General features: G+C 44.9%; 1 protein-coding gene across 1 annotated transcript in view; it reads left to right on the top strand.

Annotated features, from left to right (window-relative positions):
- Window positions 1-1,246: 1,246 nt before the first annotated feature.
- The window catches only part of DSTYK (dual serine/threonine and tyrosine protein kinase), a 53,090-nt gene continuing 28,228 nt past the window's right edge, over window positions 1,247-26,108 (top strand). The window contains exons 1-2 of the mRNA XM_052653449.1: window positions 1,247-1,631; window positions 23,731-24,116. Of these exons, the coding sequence (XP_052509409.1) occupies window positions 1,367-1,631; window positions 23,731-24,116 (651 nt within the window). The 5' untranslated portion in view covers window positions 1,247-1,366. The remainder of the gene's footprint in view (window positions 1,632-23,730; window positions 24,117-26,108) is intronic.

The following is a 26,108-nucleotide window of genomic DNA, read 5'->3' as shown; positions in this document are numbered from 1 at the left end:
TGCATTGCAGGCAGATACTCTACTAACTGAGCTATCAGCGAAGCCCCAAAACTCCTGGTTTCAGTAAAGCCTTCCCATTTCACATGGAATTCATCTGATTATCACAACATCACTTAATCACAAGTGCTAAGAGCACTTATACAAGGAATGAGAGGTTGGGAGACAAAAGCTAACATTTTTGAAGCAAAACTCATGAAATTTTAGAGGGCATAAAGATCGACTAGCCCAGATTCTCACTTCATTGATCTCAAGGTAAGGCATCAGGGAAGTTCAGACTCAGTCTCAAGTCACCTCTTAAATATAGTTGAGGACCTACACTATCCAGCCTGTCCGAAAAGATAGCTGGCTTGGATAGAATATTGGGGCTTTATACTTGCAAGAAAGATAGGAGGGATCTGTGTCTGGAGAAGAGGAGAAAGAAGGCAAGAAGAGAAAAAGAGGTGGCTGTCAAGTTCTGTGTTCTTCCTAATTGTGTCCTGAGCTCCATGACAGTCTGTGTCATTAGAAGTCTTCCATATTAGCAGCAGGGAAGTTAAGATAATCAGAACTGGGTCCGTATTAGCAGAAGCCAAGTTAAGATAATCAAAACTGGGTTGGAAGGCTACTAACCTCAACTTCCCCTTATCCAGCTCCATCTCTCTACTTCAAGAGACCAAGTGAACTTCAGCTTATGGCTCTTTAACGACCCATACGCACACACACCACCCACCCACCCACCCCCAGCTTTCTACACCTGGAAAAGGAAAGTCAAAAGGTGAATGCAATGCAAATATAAGAGTTTTCCTATTTCTATGAAATTTTCAGCCGGTTCCCCAGTATCTACTGTACCGCAAAGCGAGAGCCATTTAGGGCACAGTACTAGCCTCAGTCTTGTTTCCTTTCTTTCCTTTGCTATTAAAATCTTTTGCTCTGATTTCAGTAAGGCACTCCCCTTGTGCCTCCCCCTTGTAAGAAGGAGGAACATGTTTTTAAACCAGGGAGAGCGTGATAACTCTGGGTGAGACTGGGGCAGAGGTATACCGGGTGTGTGCGGGGGTGTGTGTGTGTTGGGGGGTGGGGGTCGCCTCCACAGTCTCCAGTCTCCTGCCCTGGCGCAGACTACACTTCCCAGAAGCCCTCGCAGTGACCCGGTGCGCCGCCGAACCTTCCCCTCACTCTTCCAGACAGCTGAGATAAAGGTTCCGTTCAGGGCTCGCTGCGGGTTGGTTTGTTTTGAACGGCGGTGACGGAGGCTGGGAGCCCGGCCGACTGCAGGCGGGGGCGTCAGGAGGCGGATTCCTGCCGTCTTAAGCACGGGGGCGCGGGAGGAGGGGAGCCGGGCCTGAGGACCGGGGACCGAGCGGCGGAGACAGAACAGGCTGAGGCGATGGAGGGCGACGGGGTGCCGTGGGGCAGCGAGCCGGAGTCGGGTCCCGGCCCGGGAGGCGGCGGAGTGATCCGCGAGCTGTGCCGGGGCTTTGGTCGCTACCGCCGCTACCTGGGGCGGCTGCGGCAGAACCTGCGCGACACGCAGAAGTTCTTCCGCGACCTCCGGGGCTCGCAGCCCCGCGGCTGTCCCTCCTCCCCTGCGGAGGGCGGCGAGGCCGCGCGCGGCCCTGCCGGCGACGTCGCCGCGACCGGGCTGCCGGCGGGTAAGGAGGGCGAGCGGTGACGGAGACGGGGCGGGAGAGGCGAGCCCGGGGGGCGGGCCGCGCCCCTGCCCCAGAGAAACGGGCCCGGGGAGAGGCGGCAGGTGGGGAGGGCGGCGTGGCCGGCCGGGGCCCTGCCGACCGGCTCGCTGAGGTGCCGTGGGGGGGCGTCTCGGGTGGGGGAGGCGGCGCCGGGGACCGGCCGGCGGGGCCGGCGGCGAGGGGCGCCCGAGGCGGGGGTTCAGGAGCGGGCTCGGAGGGACCGGCGGCGGGGGCGGGAGCCGGGGCCCGCGTTTGGAGGCTGCAGAGGTGGCGCCTAGGAAAGTTACTCTAAGTTCGGAGGTGAGCCGTTGTGCTTAGAGTCCCAGTTCAGGGATGGTGGGGGTGGTGGTGGTGGTGCAGGATGGGCGGTAGGCAGGGACCCTCAGGAGGCCAGGGGACTCTAGTGGAGGTTGTGTGTGTCCGCTGTGTGTGCGTGCATGCTTGATTTTGTGTGTGAAATATACATCAATCATGAGGCAACTCTGAAGAAGTAAGGAATATAACTCTAAATGGGGCTGGAATCGCTAAAGGAAAGGCTATCTTATGTCTGCCACGGTATTTCCAGAGATGGCGGCTTGCGCTTATGGTAAAGTTAGACAGGGGAAGGATCTCTCTCTCTTTTTTTTTTTTTGTCTTGAAACTTGACTTGATTCTCCCTGGCATGTGTTAGAGACCTTAAAGCACTTAAAATCGTGCAGCGTCTTTGATCTTGCCTAATTTCTTGCTTCCTCTTAAACTGCTGTTGGTGGGAACAGGAGGGTTTGTTAACCACTTGGTCTAATTAGGAAATAACAGGTTGGATGGGAGAAAGGACAGGCGTCCCATGTAGTTAGATACCTTGGGATAACACAGCAGAGTCAGGGGATTTTATTCAGTGATTCTCCAACGAAAATGTGTCCTAAAACTAAAGTATAAAACATCTGTCCCACAGATTGATTGAGTAGGTCTAGTGGGTGGGTCCTAAGAATCTAAATGCAAGCCATCCCAAAGGGATTCTGATGCAGGTGGGCCACAAACACTTTCAGAAACACTGACTTAGAGGCTGACAGCAAATTTGAGCATCACGTGTAGAATGCGCTGAATTCTTAAACTCTTCAGAGTTTCTGTGTCAGGCCCTGTGTTTCCAGATTTGCACGTTTAATGTCCTAAATTTGTCTGAGACTCCAAAAATGGTGATAAAAAATAAGATTCTGATTAATGATATTTCACTTAATTGGCCTCAGTTCAGTTCAGTCGCTCAGTCGTGTCAGACTCTTTGCGACCCCATGAATTGCAGCATGCCAGGCCTCCCTGTCCATCACCAACTCCCGGAGTTCACTCAGACTCACGTCCATCGAGTTGGTGATGCCATCCAGCCATCTCATCCTCTGTCGTACCCTTCCCCTCCTGCCTCCAATCCCTCCCAGCATCAGAGTCTTTTCCAGTGAGTCAACTCTTCGCATAAGGTGGCCAAAGTACTGGAGTTTCAGCTTTAGCATCATTCCTTCCAAAGAAATCCCAGGGCTGATCTCCTTCAGAATGGACTGAGGGACTCTCAAGAGTCTTCTCCAACACCACAGTTCAAAAGCATCAATTCTTCGGCTCTCAGCCTTCTTCACAGTCCAACTCTCACATCCATACATGACCACTGGAAAAACCATAGCCTTGACTAGACGGACCTTAGTAGGCAAAGTAATGTCTCTGCTTTTGAATATGCTATCTAGGTTGGCCTGGATGTAAATAAAAACTTTTATTTATCTGATAGGATACGTGGGAGGAGAAGGATGACTAGCTTTTCTGAAGTTGTGGTTTTGACATCTGCCCAGAGATTTGCTGTTGTAAAATGGACCCATGGAGGGGATTGATTTCTGTGAAGCGATTAAAAAACTGGTTTGTGTGAGAAGGGCGGATGTTTTCGGAGATGAGCCCCAGAATGTGTACTTTTACCCTCTTCCTCATCAGTGCTTTCCAGCAGCTTTCCCTGCTCAGTTTTTCTTTTATCTTAGAAAACCCTATGTTGCTGTAATTTTACAGCAACTGTTTATTGTAGAATTACTATTGAAAAAAAAGAGTAGATTCGCCTGAGAGAGATGGAGGTTTTCGAGGCACATTGGTTGGCTCTTGTTTTTATTCTTTAAAGGCCAACTTAAGAAATGCAAATGCACCTTTGTATTTTGCCTCATTGGCTTTTCTGGTTGACTGCATCAAGAACTCATCTTTGCGCATTTAACTCTTTACACCCTCTGGAGTCTGTTCATCCAAAGTAAAAAGTAGGGGAGGGTAGACATGACAGGGCTGGGAGCCTTTTGGCTTTGTTCCATAAAGTGCTTCCATTAGCTTAGCGTGGAGAGTTTTATCTTTGGAGGTGAAAAGGAGAAATTAGAGAAGTGGCACCTACTATGTATATTTTGGGGGATCCGATTTTCCCAGCTGTTTAAATGATCGCGTTAGAAAGTAGAAACGACTCCTTAAAGGACAACTGGTTCTTGTTCTCTCCCTTTACAGACCATCTCTTTACAAGGTCAAGTTCGTTCAAAGATTCTTAACTTTCTTCTGTGAATATTGGTTTCTGATTAATAGGAACTTGAAATGTCAAGGAAAGGAACACTCCTTGCTTAACCTCATATACTTTCTGAAGGTTTTAATCATTGTTTCTGAATGGAAGTGTCTTCTTGGTTGGAATATAGTATGGCATTTGAGCAATTGAAGATCAGAGACTAACTAAATTTTCATTATTTCACTTTTAACCACAAAAGAGATGGGGAGAACCCCCCAAATAATGCTTCCTTCTTAATTTTGACAGTTTTTAATTCACTGGGGCAGTGTAAAGAGCATATAATGTATATGTACTTGATGTTTTAGAAGTTAAAAAGCAGGTGGAATAAAACTCTGAAATCAGAGTTGCTTAGCCTGTACAGGAAAAACTGAATTATAAATTGCTTTGATTCAGTTCCTCCTTAAAAAAAAAAAAAAAGCTTAATTTTTTATTTATTTTTGACTGCACTGGGTCTTCATTGTGATGCCCAGACTTCTCATTGTGGCGGCTTCTTGTGTTGCGGCGCACTGGCTCTAGGGCACTCGGATGTCAGTGGTTGCAGCACGTGGGCTCAGTTGTGATGCACGGCCTTAGCTGTCCCACGGCATGTGGAGTCTTTCCAGGCCAGGAATCGAGCCCTAGCACTGGCAGGTGGACCGACAGGTAGTCCCAGCTCCTCTTTTCTTCCCAAATCACTGGCCTTCTTTTCACTAAACTGTGGGGGCTGAGAGCCTGTCTGTTGATTTACCTCTGTCACAGGGGGCTCAGCGGTAGTGAAATAAAGGCTCTGAGCACTTTTGAAGATAGGCAGAGTGGAGCATTACAGAGTCGCAGAGGGAGAAGCGTTTTTCTTATTCTCTGGTCCAGTAGAGTTCCAAGCTGTTGCAGTGTGTCACAGACCTCTGGGTTTTGAGAAGTTGCAGTGACTCAAATATATTTAGCTGGAATATGCTCTAGGCTGTGCTATATCCTTTCCTCCTGGTTCTGGTCCTTACTGAGTGACATTACTATGATTTGCCAGTTTCCTCATCTGAACATGGGGATTATAATAATAGTAGTTGCTCTGGGGTTGTTGGGAGTTAATATATGTGCTTAGAACAGTGCCTGGTAAGGTGCTGTGTAAGTATTAGCTATTAAAGATGGGCATAATAAGGGAGAGAAATGGTATGGACCTAACAGAAGCAGAAGATACTAAGAAGAGGTGGCAAGGATACCCAGAACTATTCAAAAAAGATCTTCATGACCCAGATAACCACGATGGTGTGATCACTCACCTAGAGCCAGATATCCTGGAGTGCAAAGTCAAGTGGGCCTTAGGAAGCATCACTACGAACAAAGCTAGTAGATGTGATGGAATTCCAGTTGAGCTCTTTCAAATCCTTAAAGATGATGCTGTGAAAGTGCTGCACTCAATATGCCAGCAACTTTGGAAAACTCAGCAGTGGCCAAAGGACTGGAAAAGGTCAGTTTTCGTTCCAATCCCAAAGAAAGGCAGTGCCAAAGAATGTTCAAACCACCGCACAATTGTACTCATCTCACACGCTAGCAAAGTAATGCTTAAAATCCTCCAAGCCAGGCTTCAACAGTACGTAAACTGAACTTCCAGATGTTTAAGCTGGATTTAGAAAAGGCAGAGGAACCAGAGATCAAATTGCCAATATTCTTTGGATCATAGAAAAAGCAAAAGAGTTCCAGAAAAATATCTGCTTTATTGGTTACGCCAAAACCTTCGACTCTGCAGTTCACAACAAACTGTGGAAAATTGTTAAAGAGAGGGGAATACCTGCCTCCTAAGAAATCTATATGCAGGTCAAGAAGCAACAGTTAGAACTGGACATGAAATACCAGACTAGTTCCAAATTGGGAAATAAGTATGTCCAGGCTGTATATTGTTCCCCTGTTTATTTAACTTATATGCAGAGTACATCATGAGAAACACTGGGCTGGAGGAAGCACAAGCTGGAATCAAGATAGAAATATTAATAACTTCAGATACGCAGATGACACCACCCTTACGGCAGAAAGTGAAGAGAAACTAAAAAGCCTCTTGATAAAAGTGAAAGAGGAGAGTGAAAAAACTGGCTTAAAACTCAACGTTCAGAAAACTAAGATCATGGCATCCGGTCCCATCACTCCATGGAAAATAGATGGGGAAACAGTAGAAACAGTGACAGACTTTATTTTCTTGTGCTCCAGAATCACTGCAGATGGTGACTGCAGCCAGGAAATTAAAAGATACTTGCTCCTTGGAAGAAAAGCAATGACCAACCTAGAGAGCATATTAAAAAGCAGAGACATTACTTTGCCAACAAAGGTCCATCTAGTGAAAGCTATGGTTTTTCCGGTAGTAATGTACAGACGTGAAAGGTGGACCATAAAGGCTTAGCACCGAAGAATTGATGCTTTTGAATTATGGTGCTGGAGAAGACTCTTGAGAGTCCCTTGGACTGCAAGGAGATCCAACCAGTCAGTCCTAAAGGAAATCAGGCCTGACTGTTCGTTGAAAGGACTGATGCTGAAGCTGAAACTCTAGTACTTTGGCCACCTGATGCAAAGAACTGACTGACTGGAAAAGACCCTGATGCTGGGAAAGATGGAAGGCAGGAGGAGAAAGGGATGACAGAGGATGAGATGGTTGGATGGCATCAGTGACTCAATGGACATGTGTTTGAGCAAGCTCCAGGAGTTGGTGCTAGACAGGGAAACCTGGCATGGTGCAATCCATGGGATCACAGAGTCAGATACAACTGAGCAACTGAAGTGAACTGATAAACATTTGAGTACTAGCATGGGGGATAAAGAGTCAAATAAAAACATTGGCCTTGGCCTTGGATTAGTGGAGATCAGTCTTCCCATTCTATAGTTTTCTGTTAAGAAAGATAAAAATTATAATTATCAATGCTGTGCACCTGTTTGTTTATGTTGAATGAGGACAAAAAGGACTAAGAAAATCTGAACTTGTCCCTCTAGAAAGGTATAATCTTATCTCAAGCATACACATGTGCGACATATAAAGTAGAAAAATAGCAGAAAGCTGAAGTTAGATTATAAGCCTTTTAAGTGAGTTACAATTCTTAGGCTGTTATAGCTTTTTGCCTTTGGTTCATGAACAGCTTTGTTTCTCCAGCATCCTTCACCCTCCTTTGGTCACATCTGGTGTAAACTGGCTGCCAGAATTGAAAGAGAAGAGAAGTCTGGTGTACCTATTGCTTTAAGAAAATAAGTTGTTTCTAGTAATTTGTATTGATCTATTTGGAAGAGCTGCCTCAGCATTTCAACATAAGCTTAGCAGAGGTGGTGCTGTAAATGTGATTCTTAGTTGTACTACTTTTATTACCTTAAATGAACAAAACCCCATTTCCCCAAGTATATCTAAAACTTTCACTTTCTTTGTTTTCTTCTGGCATGGAGGCAATAAATAGTAGTCAAAAGTTTCAACCACTGTTGTTTTTTGGTTTGACAAATAGAGGGGGGGGAAGAGTAGTCAATTGGGACTTCCCTGGTGGCCCAGTGGTTGGGTTCCCTTTATTTCATTGCAGGGGGTAGGGGTTAGATCCCTGGTTGGGAACTAAGATGCCATATGCCATGTGGCAGCACCAAAAAAAAAAAAAGTAGTCAAAAGCAAGCACAGGCATTTGAATTAGATCTGAGTTCCGCTTCTAGTTCAGCCTTTTATTAACTGTGGGACTTAGGGCAAATTGCTTAACCTATTAACGGGCTTCCCTGGTGTCTCAGACAGTAAAGAATCTGTCTGAAATGTGGAGGACCTGGGTTCCTGGGTCGGGGAGATCCCCTGGAGAAGAAAATGGCAACCCACTCCAGTACCCTTGCCTAGAGAATCCCTATGGACAGAGGAGCCTGGTGGGCTCTACAGTCCATGGGGTCGAAAAGAGTGGGACGTGACTGAGTGACTAAGCATAGCACTTAACCTGTTGGATTGTTGGTTTCTTTGTATGTCAAATGGGAGTGATACAGAATGCCACAGCTATTTGAAACATCCAGAACAAGAAAATTTGTTAAGACAGAAAGTAGATTAATGATTTTGCCAGGGGATGAGGAGTAACTGCTAATGGGTATGGGATTACTTCCTAGGGAATAAAAATGTTTTGGAATTAGAGAGTGGTCATGATTGTTCAACTTTGTGAATGTGCTAGAAACCAGCTAATCGTATGGTTTAACAGAGTGAATTTTATGGTATGTAAGTTTTATCTAAATAGAATGGGAATGATGATGTCTGCCTCACAAAGTTGTGACATTTAGAGATCATATAAAGCACACAGCACAGGCATGTACTTAGTACTAAACACATGTGATGTTTGAGTGTGTGTGTGTGTGTGTTTCTGTGTATGTACGTACTTGGTGAACATTAGATTAGGAGGTTGGCACATGGGGATTGAGGAAGAATAAGAGGGACAGAAGGATGGAATGAAGGACAGAACAGTTTTGAGCTGAAGCCACATTTAGGCCCAGGTCTCTAAGCTCCCAGTTCATTTCTGCACCTCTTCCCTTGTTCTTTCCTGCTCTGCCCATGAGACTGTAAAATGCACCCTTGCATTGGAGAGAGATTTTGTTACAAGTGAGTCATAACCCAGGCTCTGTAGCTTGCCATGAAACAGTATTTTACTTCAGTGGGAGATTTTATCTGATTGAGTGAGTATAGTGTGACATTACCTACTCAAGCTTCTTATTCCAGTTTCCAGTCCCTTCTTTTCCCCTTCCTAATCTTCCTTTGCTAGGATAATCTATTTTCCATGGAATGGGGTAGCCCATCACTAAAAAGGCTTGGATAATTCTGCCTGCTCTTGAAAGAAAAGACATTATTACCTTTAAGATGGTTATCATTTGCAACATGCTTAGTTTAGTCTTAAAAGTAATTTCTGATTTCAGTATGGTTAGTTCCTCGGCCTTGTGAGTAGCATTTAAAGAAAGCATGGATTTAAAATAAAAATCAGTTCTGGTTTTTAAATTTTGTTGTGCTCTGTCCACTTTCCAGCATCAGCATTTATTTGTCCATGCCTCTCTGTCTTACTAGGTTAAGGCAACAAAGAATCTTCCTGCAATAAACGCACTTCTCAAAAGCAATCTTTGGAAAATAAAGCCTCAAAAAATATGTATTGAAGTAAATTTCACCTTAAACCTATTGCTCAGTTCCTATAGGCTGTAGACATATGATCATGCTTGTATTTATTTATTTGTGTAATAACTATGCGTATATTTGTCTTATCTCACTTTCTAGATCATGAATTCTTAATGCTAAAGATGTGTTTTATTCATCTTTGTATCCCTGCAGTGCCTGCCGTAGTACATAACAGACAAATTAGTATCTGTTAAATCGTTTCCATGTCTGGTAGATGATTGGAATGATGTGTTTTTCCTCTTCAGAAGGACATTTTTCCTCCATGAAAGATATACTGTTTTATATATTTGCCCACATTTTCCTGTCTGTGTCCCTAAAAAAGAGCAATAATAAGCATTTGATAGATGACTAGTTAGGCTAGAGCTGCCAGTATCCCAAAGAATGAGTTTCATGTCCCAAATAATTAGTTGCATCCAATATCAGAGCTTCATCATGATATAGGAAATAAATCCTTAATATTCACTCAGCAAATCTTTATTAATGCCTAACTCTGCTGGGTTCAGGACACTCAGTGGTGAAGCACTGTCCAATTAATTGATATTTTTATTTTTAAGTTGAAGTTATATTGAAAGAAAGAAGGGTTAGCGTTTCATTGTGTACCCTCTGAAGGATTTGTTACACATTGGGGTTTCCCGCTTAACCATTAGTCTTTGAGGGCATAAGGATAACGCATATGAGAAGTTCTAAGATTAAATGGTATTGACAAAAAGAGGAGTTGAGATGCTTCACTAACTTTCTGACAGTACAGGAGAATTAGCCCCAGTGTATCTTTGATGGAATAACTATAATTGTCTTGTTGGCATGGTTCAAAAGAAGAATGCATTCATGAAGGTTGTGGTTAGAGTGTCTTTCATCTTCATCAGAGCTTACTCACAGGGGAGCCAATGTGAAGAGTGTGAGGTGTGTGGGTGGATGTGGTTTTTTCTCTAACAGTTTTAAGATCTGAGGTGAACTTGCTGTTTACTTCTTGTAGGAAGTAAAGGTCACCTCCAGGGAGGGTCCAGGGAATTTGGAAGGCGTCATTCATGTTAATAACGAGCGTGTAGAGCCCTTGCAAAAGGCACAGCTCCTCCTTCATCACTCTCAGATGTCTGGAGTCTCCCGTAGGATTTTCAGCCTAAGCGTAGGCCACCCCGTGCTTGAAAAGTGACTGCATTCTTTGCCAAGTGGCGAGTCTGGTAATCTTAGGGATCCTGGAACTCGATACTTTTAACAGGACAGATGTAGCGGTGGTTGAGATATGTGCTCCCTTGTTTAAATCAGCCTCTCTGAGAAAGTCTCCTCCTAATATTCCTCCAAAAGATTGAAGGCAGGAGGAAAAGGGGACGACAGAGGAAGAGATGTTTGGATATCATCACCAACTCGACAGACATGAGTTTGAGAAAGCTCCAGGAGTTCCCTCCAGGGCAGGGAAACCTGGTGTGCTGCAGTCCATGGGGTCGCAAAGAGTTGGACACGACTGAGCGACTGGACTGCACTGAATATTCCTCCAAAGGCCACACGAAAACTCTGTGAAGGAAAGTTGGTCAAAGCATGGGGACTCCAAATTCCCTGTGGGCCCCTGGTTGAATTGCGTGTGATGTGCGGTACCTTCTTCTGTGGTGTTTAGTAGGCAATGTGAGTGGTTTGGATGTATCCCCAGCCTGGGGGTGCCATGTGGCTGTGGGAACCTTTTGACCACAAGCCTTTGAAGTTGGGTTTTATAATGTATTTCTGGCCCCTGGGGTGGTGTTCTCTGGGCAGGAAGATGGGAAGTAGAACTTGAGGGATTGTTTTGCTTTTCACTTGTTTTATATAAGGCATCAAAACTAGCCCAAAGAATAATGAAGCTTATGTATTCATAAAAGCCTTTGATTGTTAAAAAAAAACACTCTTAAAAAATGCTTTTATTACTTTTATTTCACTCAGATATAAAAAGAGGTCTAATTTTAGCTTCATCAGATTAAAACTTGAGTGTGTTATTTATGCCAGACAGTTTTTACCCTTTCTGGGTCATATAATGGAAGAGAATTACATTTCCCAGGATTGGTTTGGTGAAGCTAAATTTTCCAAACTAGAGAGACTTAAGTAAGACCATATCATAAAAGCAACTAGGTAATGAGACTAATTTGAGTAAAAGCTTTGTGTTTATTCAAGTTAGAGGAAGAGTAACTGAACGAATATTGAGTTTACTTTTTAGGAATATTCTATATGATATACTCTACCAATAACTTTTAATGGGGGCTTCCCTTGTGGCTCAAAATGGTAGAGAATTTGTCTGCGATGCAAGAGACCTGGGTTTGATCCCTGGGTTGGAGAGATCCTCTGGAGAAGAGAATGACTACCCTCTGCAATATTCTCGCCTGGAGAATTCCGTGAACAGAGGAGCCTGGTGGGCTACAGTCCATGGGGTTGCAGAGTCAGACACGACTGAGTGACTAACACATACGTAACTTTTAGTATTATGGAGATATGTAGGGGCAAGGAAGGAAGAAAGAACATGCAGGGAAACAGCTAGTAGGAGAGAAGTCATTCTTTTGGCATGTAAGCACCCCCCTGGGAAGACCTATTTCAGTTTCTCCTGATTGAAGAATTGCGCTCCTCTGCTGGCTCTTACTCCATGAAGAGAAGTGGAGAAATTCTGCTACTGCAACTTGGAAACATGGCTTGTTAGTGTAGGATAAAAGTAGTCTGTTGGCCTATGATACCCAGGAGGCCTGGGCTGCAGTGGAGGTGTGTTCCCTACTGCTGAGTAATCAGAAGGCCACTGCAGGCAGTGCAAGCTCGAGCTGCTTCTGGAGGCTTCTTGTTCAATGAACTGGGTGGTTATAGGTTACTTTCATCAAAGTGGGTTTCCCTGGTTCAGACGGTACAGTGTCTGCCTGCAGAGCGGGAGACCTGGCCTCGATCCCCAGGTCAGGAAGATCCCCTGGAGGAGGAAATGGCAACCCACTCCAGTATTCTTGCCTGGAAAATTCCATGGATGGAGGAGCCTGGTAGGCTACAGTCCATGGAGTTGCAAAGAGCTGGACACGACTGAGCAACTTCAGTAGTTCATCAAAGTATCCTGTCCTAAGTGGGTAGTTTGTCTACCCCTGACTTGGGTTCTAAATCTGATCCTGAACTTAGATCCTTCCTTAGATGAGTGCCTTGGACTTCCCAGGCTCAGAACTGGCATCAGTAAACCATCCCTGGAGATTGAGGAGACAGGAAGTAATGTGCGAGGCAGAAGTCGGGGCAGCGAAGACACTTCTTGTTTAAAGTCTACTGTTTCTGTATATAATAGACTTTCTCCCTGCTGGGTTTTTTTTTTTTTTTTTTTGATGAGCAGAATTCTGTCTCTTAATCTCTTTTCTCTGAGATCCAGACCTGGATATATTTTGCTGGTTATCCTTTTGGCTTATTTTAAAAATTATTTTGGAATAATTTCAAGTTTATGTAAATGTCACCAGAACTACTACAAAGAGCTCGCATACCCATGCCATGCAGGCTCCCCAGTTGTTAAGATTTTACTGCATTTGCCCTCTCACCCAGTCTCTCTCTGTTTCTATTATATGTATATATTTTTGTGAACCTTGTGAAAATGAGCTCTCGATAGGTAGATAGCCCTTATGTCCTCTGAACACTTCCAGTGTACATCTCTCCCAAACAAGGACATGCTTTTACATATTAGCATTTGCTGTTGTTCAGCTGCTTGGGTGTGTCCCACTCTTTCCGACCCCATGGACTAAAGCACTCCAAGCTTCCCTGTCCTTCAGTATTTCCCAGAGTTTGCTCAGACTCACGTCCATTGAGTCGATGAAGCTATCCAACCGTCTCATCTTCTCTCACCCTCTTCTCCTGCCCTCAATCTTTCCCAGCATCGGTCTTTTCCAGTGAGTCGGCTTTTCGCATCAGGTGGCCAGAGTATTGGAGCTTCAGCTTCAGCATCAGTCCTTCCAATGAATATTCAGGATTGATTTCCTTTAGGATTGACTGGGTTTGATCTCCTTGCTGTCCAGGGGACCCTCAAGAGTCTTCTCCAGCGCAGTTCAAAAGCATCAGTTCTTCAACACTCAGCCTTCTTTATGGTCCAACTCTCACATCTGTACATGACTACTGGAAAAACCATAGCTTTGACTCTATGGACCTTTGTCAACAAAGTGATATCTCTGCTTTTTAATACTCTCTCTAGGTTTGTCATGGCTTTCCTTCCAAGAAGCAAGTGTCCTTTAATTTCATGGCTGCAGTTACCATCTGCAGTGATTTTGGAGCCCATGAAAAAATCTGTCACTGCTTGCATTTTTTCCCCATCTATTTGCTATGAAGTGATGGAACCAGATGCCATGATTTTTGCTTTTTGAATGTTGAGTTTTAAGCCAGCTTTTTCACTGTCCTCTTTCATCTTCATCAAGAGGTCTTTAGTTCCTCTTCACTTTCTGCCGTTAGAGTGGTATCATCTGCATATTAGAGGTTGTTGATATTTCTCCCAGCTTATCTTGATTCCAGTTTGTGATTCATCAAACCTAGCGTTTTGCATGATGTACTCTGCATATAGGTTAAATAAGCAGGGTGACAATACACAGCCTTGTCATACTCCTTTCCTTTGAACAAGTCCTTCCTTCCATGTCCTATTCTAACTATTGGTTCCTCACCTGCATACTGGTTTCTCAGGAAACAAATAAGGTGGTCTGGTATTCCCATCTCTTCAAGAATTTTCCACAATTTGTTGTGATCCGCATAGTCAGAGGCTTTCACTGTGATCAATGAGTGTTGGCAATTTGATCTCTGGTTCCTCTGTCTTTTCTAAATCCAGCTTATATGCCTGGAAGTTTTTGGTTCATGTGCTGCTGAAGCCTGACTTGAAGGATTTTGAGCATAACCTTACATTTCAGCGTGCACCTCCCTAAATCAGGAAATCAACAATGAGCCAGTACTACCAGTCAGTGTACAGACCCCATTTAAGTTTTGCCAGCTTTTCCAATAATCTCTTTTTCTGTTTTATCCAGGATCCTGTCGAGGAGCACGTTGCATTTAGTTGTTAATGTCTCTTCAGACTCACTTACTGTGGACAGTCTTTCGGCCTTTCCCTGGCATTTATATCTTCGACAGGTTTAAAGAGCAGGCTTTACATTCTGTGGGATGACCCTTAGCCTGGATTGAGCTGTTTCCTCATGAGTAAACTCAGGTCATGAGCTCTCAGCAGGATCAGGCACAGAAATGATGTGATGTACAGTCATGACCAGGGGTACATGATGTCTATCATCCACCGTTTTTAGATGTCCAACTTGATATCTGGTCATGTCAGTGCCTTTACATTTCTTTACCTTCAAGTCACTGTTCTTCCTTTTCCAGTTGCTTAGTCTTTTGTGGGAAGGTGTTCTAAGATTTCAGTGATCATCTTGCTCCTGAAGATGCCTCCTCCCACTGGATCTAGTGTCCATTGGCAACACTCACCTGCCTCAGTTGAAGGAAATGGCAGTGCATGCCAGTACTCTTGCCTGGAAAGTTCCATGGACAGAGGAGCCTGTTGGGCTCCAGTCTGTGGGGTTGCAAAGAGTCGGACACGACTGAGCCCAGGCCCTACACCTGCCTCAGCGGTGGTTTCTCTGGCTTGTGTTTCGTCTATGTGTCTTAGTGTTTGGGATGGAAGAGCTTTCCTTTGCCACTGTTTTTTATTGTTTATACCAGTGTGGACTTCTGAAGTTTTTCAATGGACTTTAATTTCTTATTATTATTTAACAGATTTTTTTAATGCTTAAATTGTCCCCAGTCTGGTCAGTAAGCCCTGTGTGTGTCTCTGTAACACATTCCCACCATTGGATCATTCTTAATGGTTCGTAGCTGAAAGATGCTGCCTTCCCTCAGTGAAGCATGGGGTTGGCTCCCTGAGGAGCTGCTTCTGCCTCTGCATCCCATGAATCCCAGCTGCAGCTGCCTTTCTGCTCCCTCTGCAGCGTGGCCAGCCTCAGGAGCAGTTTCCCCTGAGGAGCTTGTCAGCAGGCTGCTGAGTGCGCTCTGTGGGCTCCGCGTAGCTCCCAGGAGAGCCACGTCTTCGGCCGGGCAGTGGGGGGTGTTACGCCCCTCTTTCCAGGTGCGGTCGGGTCTGCTTCTCCAACACTGTTGAGGATCTCCACATGGCCACCAGGTAGGATGACTTGACGGCACTTCTGCCTGCTTGACTCTCAGCTGCCAAGAGCTTTGGCTGCTTGAGCACGTTTCTGTCGCCCATCCGCAGAAACCATCCCTTTCAAGCAAAATGCCGTGTATTACTTGATCCTGACAATTCTGAAACCCAGATACCTAAGCATATGTTTTCCTTAAATGGGAATACCTCCTCTATAATTCAGAATCCTTTAAATTTAGTTGAAGGTCAGAGAGCTTGTTTGGAAATGATAAATGTTTCTTGGCAGAATTATTTCTCTCTCAACTCCTGGGGCTTTTTGTAGCTCGGTACTTTGAAGCTTGTAGTAGCACTGACTGCAGTAGAAGGACCGATTGATTTCTCAACTTAGGATTTGTGCTTTACTCTTGGCGCATGTAGTTAATAAGAAATAAAACTTACTACTTACTTGTGGAAATGCAAATTTGTGTCACTGATTACTTCAGTGACTTATAAAATCTTTTGTATTTCAGTCACTTACAGAGAGGACTTCAAGTTCAGTATTAAAGATGATGTAAAAAAATTTTACCAGAGGAGGGCAGTCCTTGGGTATCAGGAACGGGTATTGCGGTAGTGACTCTGCTGAGACCTGAGCTGACGCTGAAACCCTGGCAGCTTTAGGAGTTGCAAGCATAGGAAGCAGAGATCGAGTTCCCCTTCATTCGCTCCATACGGCGCCTCCGCTCTTTGGCCGTGGACTGTGCCTCACTCTGGCCTTCACTCATATCATTGATTGGGGTAGAAAACAGGCACGAAGAGTGTGCTGCTCTAAACCCACCACAGTAAGTGCCCCCTCCGCAGATGCTGCTCCAAGAGTGCGTTCCTAAGTCCAACAAAGGTAGCCTAGGTACCCAACTAACACAGTTGGCTATATAGTGCTTTAATACATGTATATAATACTTTTCACACAATACAGAAAAAACAAACACAAAAAATAAGTCGTTTTTGACCATTAAAAGCCATTCAGTTTTATTAATATATATTCATTTCACATATAGTCGAAATAAAATCTTTTACAGTTCATTGTGTTGATTAAAATGCAGATTACAGGCTCTCAGAAGCATGTGACTTAATGATGGTTATGATTTCTGTGATGTACAAAGCGGAGGCTAATCATTTAGTAAGCATGGATGTACATTAATTACAAGTAGAAAAGTCATTTTTAATGTTATAGTACAGTATATTGAAAAGTATGGTACAACAGCTGGTGTACAGGGGCTGGCATCGAGTGAAGAGGCGAAAAGAGTTGCTGACTGGAGGAGGGAGAGGAGGGGGGAGAGGGTAGAGCTGAAGGGTCGTCAGCGACAGGAGACAGAACAGACTGCAGTTTCGCTCATGCCTGACGATTGTGGCACAGGTTCTGGTTTCTGGCTGGATTCTATTCTATGTACCCTCTTGAAGAAACGACCCACTGACGTCGGGACAGTAGCTCTCCTCTCTTTCTCATCATAGTTGGCACAGTAGTGGTGGTTTGCATTCTGAAGGGCTGCTGCAGTCTTCTGTACCAGTGTGTTTGGTTCCCATGCCTCAAACCTGACAGTGCGTCCTCAGGTAGAACGGACACAGGTGACTGGACCTGCGAATACATGTTATCTTTGGCAGTTTGCAACTTGAAGATTTGTATGTAGGGGATTTGCTGTACTCCAAAAACAGTTTAAACAAAGTATCTCCGCTAATGGATCACTAGATACATCAGCCCTTTCTACCTTAACTTCAACCCAAAGCGTAATACAGACTAACTGATGAGAGGAATCATGAAAGGTTCTCTGAAAAGTACTTACTTTTTTTTTTTAAGAAAAGGGACTCTAAGAGATCTTAGGTAGAATGACAACATTTTAAAAAAGCGTTCACCATGAGTGGTAATACTGTCTTTTTCCTCCAGGCTTTATTCTTCATGGTCTTGGGCAGTTTTCATAAGGAATTTCTCTTATCAGTTTTTAATTGGGGTCCTGCGACTACTAAGTTGTGTTTGGCCCCACATTGGGAGAAAGTGTGGTGTAGGGGAGGGGTGTAGGGGAGGAAGAATTTCTCCTCTCCCTTCTTATCTCCACCTGGGCCTAAGAATTAAACTGACATTAAAGAGATAAGCAGGAGAAGGAAATGGCAAACCACTCCAGCGTTCTTGCCTGGAGAATCCCAGGGACAGGGGAGCCTGGTGGGCTGCCGTCTGTGGGGTCGCACAGAGTCGGACATGACTGAAGCGACTTAGCAGCAGCAACAGCAGCAAGGGTCTGGGACACTTGTCAGGCATCTCTAGGATTTTGCCAGGATCCAAGAAGCCTTCATCATGGTGCAGAAAACATGAGACCCAAACCTTGACAGATGAGCCGGAACTTTGGCAGGAAGAAGAATGGTTAAGAATCTTGAAGTACAATTGACACTGGTTTGATCCCTGGTCTGAGACGATCCCACATGCCTCAGGGGAACTGAGCCCATGTGTCACAGCTACTGAGCCTGTGTGCCCTAGAACCTGTGCTCCACAACAAGAGAAGCCTGCGCACTGCAACTAGAGGGTAGCCCCCGCTTGCCACGGCTAGAGAAAGCCTGGGTGCAGCAACAAAGACCCAGCACAGCCAAAAATAAATAAATGAGTTTTAAAAAATTAAAAAAAAAAAAAGATAAGCAGGAGAAGAGCGTAAGTACACTGTTAAATCTTATCTGTACGTGGGAGTCCCCAGAAAAGAATGAAGACCCAAAGAAACAGAGTTGTGCTTTTACACACTGAACTGGACAAAGAGAGGTGACCGGAGAGGGGCTGGCAGGGCGGTTAATGGTGGGACAGCGACTAGGAAGATGCTGGTTAGTTTAACAAGGCTTATTTGTGCAGATTTTTCTTGACCTCACCTCCGGTAATAAGAATGTTGCTTTCCTCTGTTGTAGGGAGGACATCTTCCCAGTGAGGGTTTTATTTTTTGCTTTCAGGAAGATAAAAGGGAGGTCAGAGTGCCCTTCTCATACCTGCTGTTTGTTCAGTGCCTTTAGCGCAATATCATCCTTATGCCAAAGAGGCCTTTTGGGGGATGGTATATTCTGCCACCCTTCTCAGACATTGTTTACCATGAGGCATTCACCTGGCCCCCTGAGACCTAAAAACAGCTCCTGCTCCGCCCTAAAAAAAATTGAGAAACATGGCTTCTTTTTTGTTCTGTTTTGCCTTTTAAGTTACTGCTTCCTCTTCTGTAAATGAGGATAGTAATAGTTTGTGTCTGGTAGGATTGTGAGTATTAAATGAGCTGAGGCAAATAAAATGATGTATTTAGAAAGGGCTCAGTAAATATTATTGTGGGGGAGGAAAAATAAGTTTCCCTCTACCCTTCTAGCTTTTTGTCTTTTATAAAAAGACAGACTAATGAGGGGAAAACGACAGATGTGTACACATGGGAGCTACCCAGCAAAAACGGAGTAACTCCGAAATGGCGCAAGCTGATACCTTAAATACTGTCTCTAGCTAAAGATGGAACACACTGTGCTGGGGTGAGGTTGGGGGAGTCAGTTATGGGTGGTTATCAGGAAAAGCACACAGGGTGAGGTTGTTAGGCAGTTTAAAGCAGTTGCCTTCTGCATTGATAAGAGTTTCTAGACATTTCGAGTCTTCCTCCTATTCCCTGAAACTGGAGGAATATACCCCTACAGATGGGAGATTTCCATTTTAAGTATAAATGTCTCTTAGGAAAAGTAACTTCTCACTTTTCGGAGCTTCACCTGTGTCTACTGGTTCTTAAAAATAACCTCAAAATAGTCAGTATGTCAGAGAGGCGTATTTTGGGATGATATATTTTGTTCCCCTTCATTATCTGAAACAGATAAACAGAATGCATTGCTGCTTAGCTGCTCCTTCTTGTATTTGAAACATTTGTTTAGAAGCAACCCAAACCAAGATAATCTGTATTTAAGAATCACAAAGGAAAAAAAAATGTTTTGGCTTTTAAGACAGTTTGCTTTGAATTTTCCTGCAGTCAGAGCTGGCAGGGTTAATGTGTTCCAGCTGAGAGGCCGTGCTGCTACCTTCTGGCAGTCCCATGTGCAGATGCCGTTATATTAATTACAGTAGAAACCCTGATTAACTCGAAAGTCCGTAACTGTCAGTGAAGCAGCTGCTTTAGCTCTGAAGCAGGTTTTCTTCCTCCTTCCTCCTGTCATTCTCCCGTTTTTCATCACTTCTTTAGAGGACTGCTGAGACTGCCCAGGAGGCCCTCAGAGCCCCCGGCTTGCTCCGTCGCCTTTTGATCTGCAGCTGTAGCAGTCCAGGGGAGCTCTCCTAATTAATTTCACGTCTAGTTGAACAACAACCAGACAACTGCCTACCCCCCTCATTTTTCTTTCAACAGTTAAAACCTGATGGAATCCTGGAATTTTAGAACTGGAAAGGATGTTAAAGATGATCTAATCCAGCTCCCTAGTTCACAGATGAGAAATCTGAGGCTGAGAGAAACAAGTGAGTTGCCAGAGTCACAGGGCCAGTCAGCGGGGAGGCCCCAGGTCAGAGCGCCGCCCTGGCCAGTGCCCTGCCCACCCCCTGCTGTGCTCCACCCTCACCACACCATTTGCCAAGGGGAGCGAGGAGTGGAACCCTCTAGTTTCAGCTTCATTTTTCTCCATGCTCTCGTTCAAATCTTGTAGACACATTGAAGAGCAATGGAAAAAACTAAAGATTAGTGGGAGAAGCAAAGAGCTTGGACAATGACATATTGAAAACCAGATGGAGACATCCATATTGAAGACCTTTTCTCTGTCTAGTAAGTTGCACACACAACCCTAGCCAAGCACCTGGAAACGAAAATTCGAACTGGACTCGCTGTCAGCCCCCTCTCCCATTGCACTGGCCTACGGCTGTTTGACTCCAGCGAGTTTATTTATAGTGACTGTTTCTGTCACTGCAGAGATGGGGGTGTCATACTTTGGGTCAGATGAATAATGGGTGTGTCTGCTGTGGCTTTGGCCAGTGCCACGTGGTTTACTGGTTTTCCTATAGTCTCAGAGGTGTTGAGATTGCTCCTTTTGGTCCTGAAAAATGGCTGGTTAGTTTTCGTTCTCTGTTACCCACTCTCCTGGCAGCAGCAGTAGTCACAACTCATTTAGACTCAATTGTTGTTAATATGGACTGGCTTTTGTTATGGGCCCTATGAAGGGTGTTGGTATGAGCTTACTTAGACAGCTGCCTGAGCTCTGAGGAGGACTGGGAAGGAGAGAAAGATGGGAAATGCAGGTGAGAGCGGATCCAGCAGGAGCCCTCCTGCTCAGGCAGAGTCTCGTGGGTAAATCCTGCAGCTGAATGGGGAAGTCCTGTTCTGCCGTCCACCTCTGCTCTCCATGTTGGGATGAAGGGCATTTTTAGGAATGACGGTTGCTCCTAAACTATTCATGGTACTGGACTGTTCATCATATTACTGGATTTTTTTGAGTACTTAGTAGAGCCACTTACGGCTTTCTTTAGACAGTTCTCAATGAGCAAGCAAACAAATAACGCTCACTATTTTTTAGTCATTGTGTTGGGTGTTGAGGATACAGAGAGAAATGTGATGGTTCTTCCTGCCTTTGGTAATTATAAACATACGACTAGAATAGTCTGAAGAGGTGAGCAAGATTTGCCATCCCAAAATGTGTCTCTTTGGTATAAGAATTAGTTTAGGCTTGGTTGTTTTAAAGAAACAAAAAGCTCAGCAAGAGTTTTTATCTTCCTCACCTTAACTGCCTAAATGAATTTATATAGAGGGCCTGTCACCAGAGCTAGCTACAGTGTAGTATAAACTCGGTGTAATAGTTGAGGGTCAAAATCTTCTCTGTGTCCAGTTGTTTCTGGATGGCCCAGCAAACATTCGTTTACCAAACATTTACTCTTCTGTGAATTGCCTTGTTTCCCTTTGAAGACCCAGCCCCCTGCCCCTCTTTTTGTTCCAGGATAACATATGTGTCTCATTTAACTTGTCTTTCGAATCTCTCATGTTCAGATTCCTCATGTGTATGTAATTAAATTTCATTTTCTACTGTTAATCTTTCTCATGTCAATTTAATTCTTAGCCCCAGCCAGAGGAAACTAAAACGGTAGAGGAAAATTGTTTTTCCTCCCTGACAGCTGTAGTAAATGCTGTTTAGTTGTCAGTGACGTATGGAGGGACTCAGGACTCCCTACTTGCTGAGTGATCACACACGCAAGGGGCTGTGTCCCCTTGCTTTTAGTTTGTAAGTCAGAAATTAGACCAGTTGTCTGGTGTTTTTCCCTCGTGCTTAATAAATGCCTTGCATAGAGTTGGGCCCTCAGTTAACGTTTTGCTTTCTCATCTCTTTCCCAGGAGAATAGATTTCCGTGTTTCACTGTCTGGTATTGCTGGTGTGCTTCTGCTGACCAGGTGATGTACTTAACAGGCAGACATGAAGGGAAGAGCTTAATGAAACGCATAAAGGGGTCTGAGTGAAAGCCAGCTTGTTTAAACCTTGTGCTGCCATTTGTGGAGAGAAGATTTTAAATAGTGAGTTTGCAGCAGGATGGGTAGAACTGAGGGCTTCCCTGGTGGCTCAGTCGATAGAGAGACCACTTGCAGTGCGGGAAGCCTGGGTTTGATCCCAGGGTCGGGAAGATCCCCTGGAGAAGGAGTAGGCCACCCACTCCAGTGTTCTGGGGCTTCCCTGGTGACTCAGATGGTAAAGAATCTTCCTGCAATGTGGGAGACCTGGGTTCGATCCCTGGGTTGGGAAGATCCCCTGGATGAGGGCATGGCAGCCCCCTCCAGTGTTCTTGCCTGGAGAATCCCGTGGACAGAGGAGCCTGGTGGGCTGCAGTCCACAGGGTTGTACAGAGTTGGACACGACTGAAGGGACACATGCAGGTAGAGGCAGGCAGAAGCAGGACAACCTTTTAAATGAGCCTGGCCTCTCTTGCTTCAATTACATAAACAGAATAAATAGCTTATGAAAGGTTTAATGCAGCTCATGGTTAAATGACTAAAGCAAATACTGTTTCAGTTGGTGCCGCCCTAAATTTTAATGAAGATGTATGTATTTGGCTTCAAATACAGCTCGGCTTTTTAACAGCCTAAGGACTGTGTGTCTGTGCCTTTCTGAGCAAACACGAAGTTGCCTGAGTCTTAGACTTGGGCAGGCACTGTCACTGACCAAGTTGGGGGGTGATTGAGTTTGGAATCGGAGAGTTCCAGTCAACAAATTTCTGGTTCCTTTTCCCAAATAGAAGTTCTCATACTTTAGGAAGCCTTTTGTTTTCTCTTGAGTATTATTTGATCTGTTTTGTGGAAGCTTGCAGTATAGATGAGTGTATCCTGAAAGGGTATTTCTGAGATAGATCAAATCTTCCTTGATTTGCTTGGATTTATCCTAATAGCTGGTCTTTTCCCCTTTGTCTTACTCGGGGTCTTGTCTTCCGTAAACTGAAAGAATATGATTTGTTTAGAGATGCTGATCTTAATTAAGCATTCAGTGTTTTAAGAAAACAAATGACTTGGCAGCTGGGATGCTGTTACCAGCTATCAGAGAAATGAACCAGAAAAGATTCTATGCTAATGCACACTCGAATAACATTTTATTTCAGTGTATGTGTGTTAAAGGACTACACACATTTAGTATATAGATAAGGAAAATAAACTAAAACTGCATGTGGTAGAGTCATTTTAAAGAACCTTTCTGTGTTCAAGTATTAGGTTTTGCGTCACAAGGAAGGTTTTTATTTTGATTTGTGTTCGCTTCTGAGGTAGCGCGGTGGTAAAGAATCACCCTCTCAATGCAAGAGACACAGGAGATGAGGGTTCTATCCCTGGGTTGGAAAGATCCCCTGGAGTAGGAAATGGCAACCCACTCTGGTATTCTTGCCTGGAAAATTCCATGGATGAGGAGCCTGACAAGCTGCAGTCCATGATGTCACAAAGAGTCGTACGCGTCTGAGCATTAATGCACGTATTCAGTCCTTGGACTCTTGTCCCAGCAGCATAGTCTTCTCTGGTTTTGTCAAGTTAATGTATTTTGATTGAGTCCTTGTAAACTCCTTAGGCTGTCCCTCCACTGATTGAAACCGGGTCAGGAAGGGGAGATTAGGCCACTGCCACCTTTCTGGGAAGAAAGAACTGCTCTGGGGGCGAGCCAGAGAGGGGACTCCTGTGTGATATTTGAGAAAGTTTTCCTGACTGGGATGTTTTTCTGGTATCTCCTTCTACCGAGAGCTCCCTAGAAGTTTCTTTTCTAGGAGGCTGACATCTAATGGGATCTCTGTGTTAGTCTCTGTCTGCCCCTCCTCACTCTTCTCTCTGTACTCCTTTCTCCTTCTACCCCCATCCCCGCCCAGGCCCGCTGAGCTGCATTTCCTTCCCACCCAAGGAAGAGAAGCGCCTCCAGCAGATGGTGGACTGCCTGCCCTGCGTCTTGATCCTCGGCCAGGACTGTAATGTCAAGTGCCAGCTGTTGAACCTGCTCTTGGGGGTGCAGGTGCTTCCCACCAACAAGCTGGGCGGTGAGAACTGTAAGCTTCGGCGCCTCCGCTTCACCTATGGGACTCAGACGCGGGTCAGCCTGGCGCTCCCTGACCAGTATGAACTAGTGCCCACGCTGGCTGCTCACCAGGGCGACTGGGAGACCGTGCCTGAGGAGGACCTGGAGGCCCGGGAGGACAGTGAGGACGCTGCCCGCGTTCTAGCCGAACTGGAGGTGACGATGCGCCATGCTCTCTTACAGGTACTGGTCTCGTCCTTACACGGGTGCACTTGTAGGCACCAGCTTTCATTGTACCTGAGCTGTCTCAGAAAGTAGTTTAGCAGTGTGTACTGTGGGCTCGGAGCATCAGCAGATAGAGTCAAAGGAACGTGATCTAGGAAGTTGAAAACCAGACAAGGCTGTAGCAGTGTCCATCCCTGCCTCTACTGTGCTGCAAAGCCCTGGGCAGTTTGTCTAATCCCTTTCTAAAACTGAAGAATGTGATACTTATATCTCAGCCTGCCTTTACAGAAAGAGGGTCAGGGTTAGCAATCCTTTTTCATTTCTTACAGGAAGGCATGGCTAGAATTGTCTCTAGCCATCCCTTTCTAAAAGGAACAATCATATGATTGATGTTCTTACAGAGCTGAGAACAAGTGAACAACTTCTGAGTTTTTCCTTAGATCTGCCATCATTTACTAAGTGAGACAGGTCATGTCTCCTACTTTCTAAGGGACTTCAGAACACGAGGACAGATCTGGCTCAAATAAAGAGGTATGGAGATCCTATCACCTGAAGAATACGTCTGTTTCTCTCTTGAAGTAAACTCCCGAAGAGGACCCAGGTCTTGTGGCATTTCCTAAAAGATAATTTTATCTGCCTGGTGTTATATCTCTACCTGGGAAGGACCTGTCTCTTGTGCAAGGCTTCCTTTGCTACTGTATAGCTAGGACTAGACTATGTTACTAGACCAAAAGGTGACAGGCACAGCATGTGAACGTGTCAGGAGATTGGGGCTGGGCAGAGAAGGCGCCTGTGTCAGGGATCAGGAGCTGGCAGGAGTAGAAGAAGCAGACACGCTCAGAGCAGAGAGTTCGTCACCTTGATCAGCTGTGCCAGGAGGGAGGGGCTCGCTTGGCAGGACTTGGAGAGCAGTCTCCTCTTCGCTTCACCTGCTCCTGTTCTGGAAGGCTGGGTCTCTCAGTCAGTGAGTGAGGCCTTTGATTGTGGCTTTCGCTTATGACTCTCTGGAAGTAGAAACTGTCATCTCGTTTCTTTCCAGAGTCCAGCTATCTTTTATCTCAGTAAATGCTAGAGGGATTCAGCATGCAAGCCAGCGCTTTCTCTCAGCTCAGTCTCACTGGCGGCTTTCCTCTGTGCTCAGACGGAGAGCGTGCACTTCTTAGCTCCAGGACAGTGCGAGGGCTCTCGGGTGGCCCTGCCTGACCCTTGTTGATTGACTGAGCCTGCTCAGCTGCCTCATAAGCTTTGTAGGTGTGTGATCCAAGCTCAGTCTCTCTCTAGTATTCTGTTCTGGTCTAGTTACTTCAGTTCCCAAGAGCTCAGTGGTTTTCCAACTTTTTTAGATTTTAATTCATGCTCAGAAATAGCATTTTATTATTAGGACCCGTAACATATATACGTGTGTGCATTTGGAATTAAGTTTCATGAAACAGTACTTTTACTTCTTGCAAAACACACTGATATTTTCTTCTCTATTCTGTTTGACTTCTTTTTTTTGGAAAAATGATAGCAACCCACTAAATTGATGATCTGACAATGTATTCTGACCTACAGCTTAAAAAACACTGTTAAATAGCTGAAATGACTGCTCTTGGTTGGGTAGTGATTTTTAAAACAGTCTTGGAATGTGAACAAAGCCATCTGTAGGACAGTTGCGTTATTTGATTGATTTCTGTGTCCCTTCATTTTGTTGGTTTTGATTTTTAATGCTCATTCACTTTTGTCCCATGAGCTGAGCTGATAAAGTCACAGAAAAGAAAGTGAGAGCCATTTCCCAAGGAGTGTGTGTGTGTGTTCGTCGCTCAGTCATGTCTGACTCTTCGCGACCCCATAGATTGTAGCCCGCAAGGCTCCTCTGCCCATGAGGTTCTCGAGGCCAGAATACTGGAGCGGGCTGCCATTTCCTTCTCCAGGGGATCTTCCCAACCCAGGGATCGAACCCTGGTCTCCTGCACTGCAGGCAGATCTTTCACCATCTGAGCCACCAGGGAAGCCATGAGCACGTCTTAC

The sequence above is a fragment of the Budorcas taxicolor genome, chromosome 16 (assembly GCF_023091745.1).
Source record: "Budorcas taxicolor isolate Tak-1 chromosome 16, Takin1.1, whole genome shotgun sequence".
Taxonomy (NCBI): domain Eukaryota; kingdom Metazoa; phylum Chordata; class Mammalia; order Artiodactyla; family Bovidae; genus Budorcas; species Budorcas taxicolor.
Note: the sequence above shows the minus strand (reverse complement) of the source record. Positions and strands in the feature narration are given on the sequence as shown.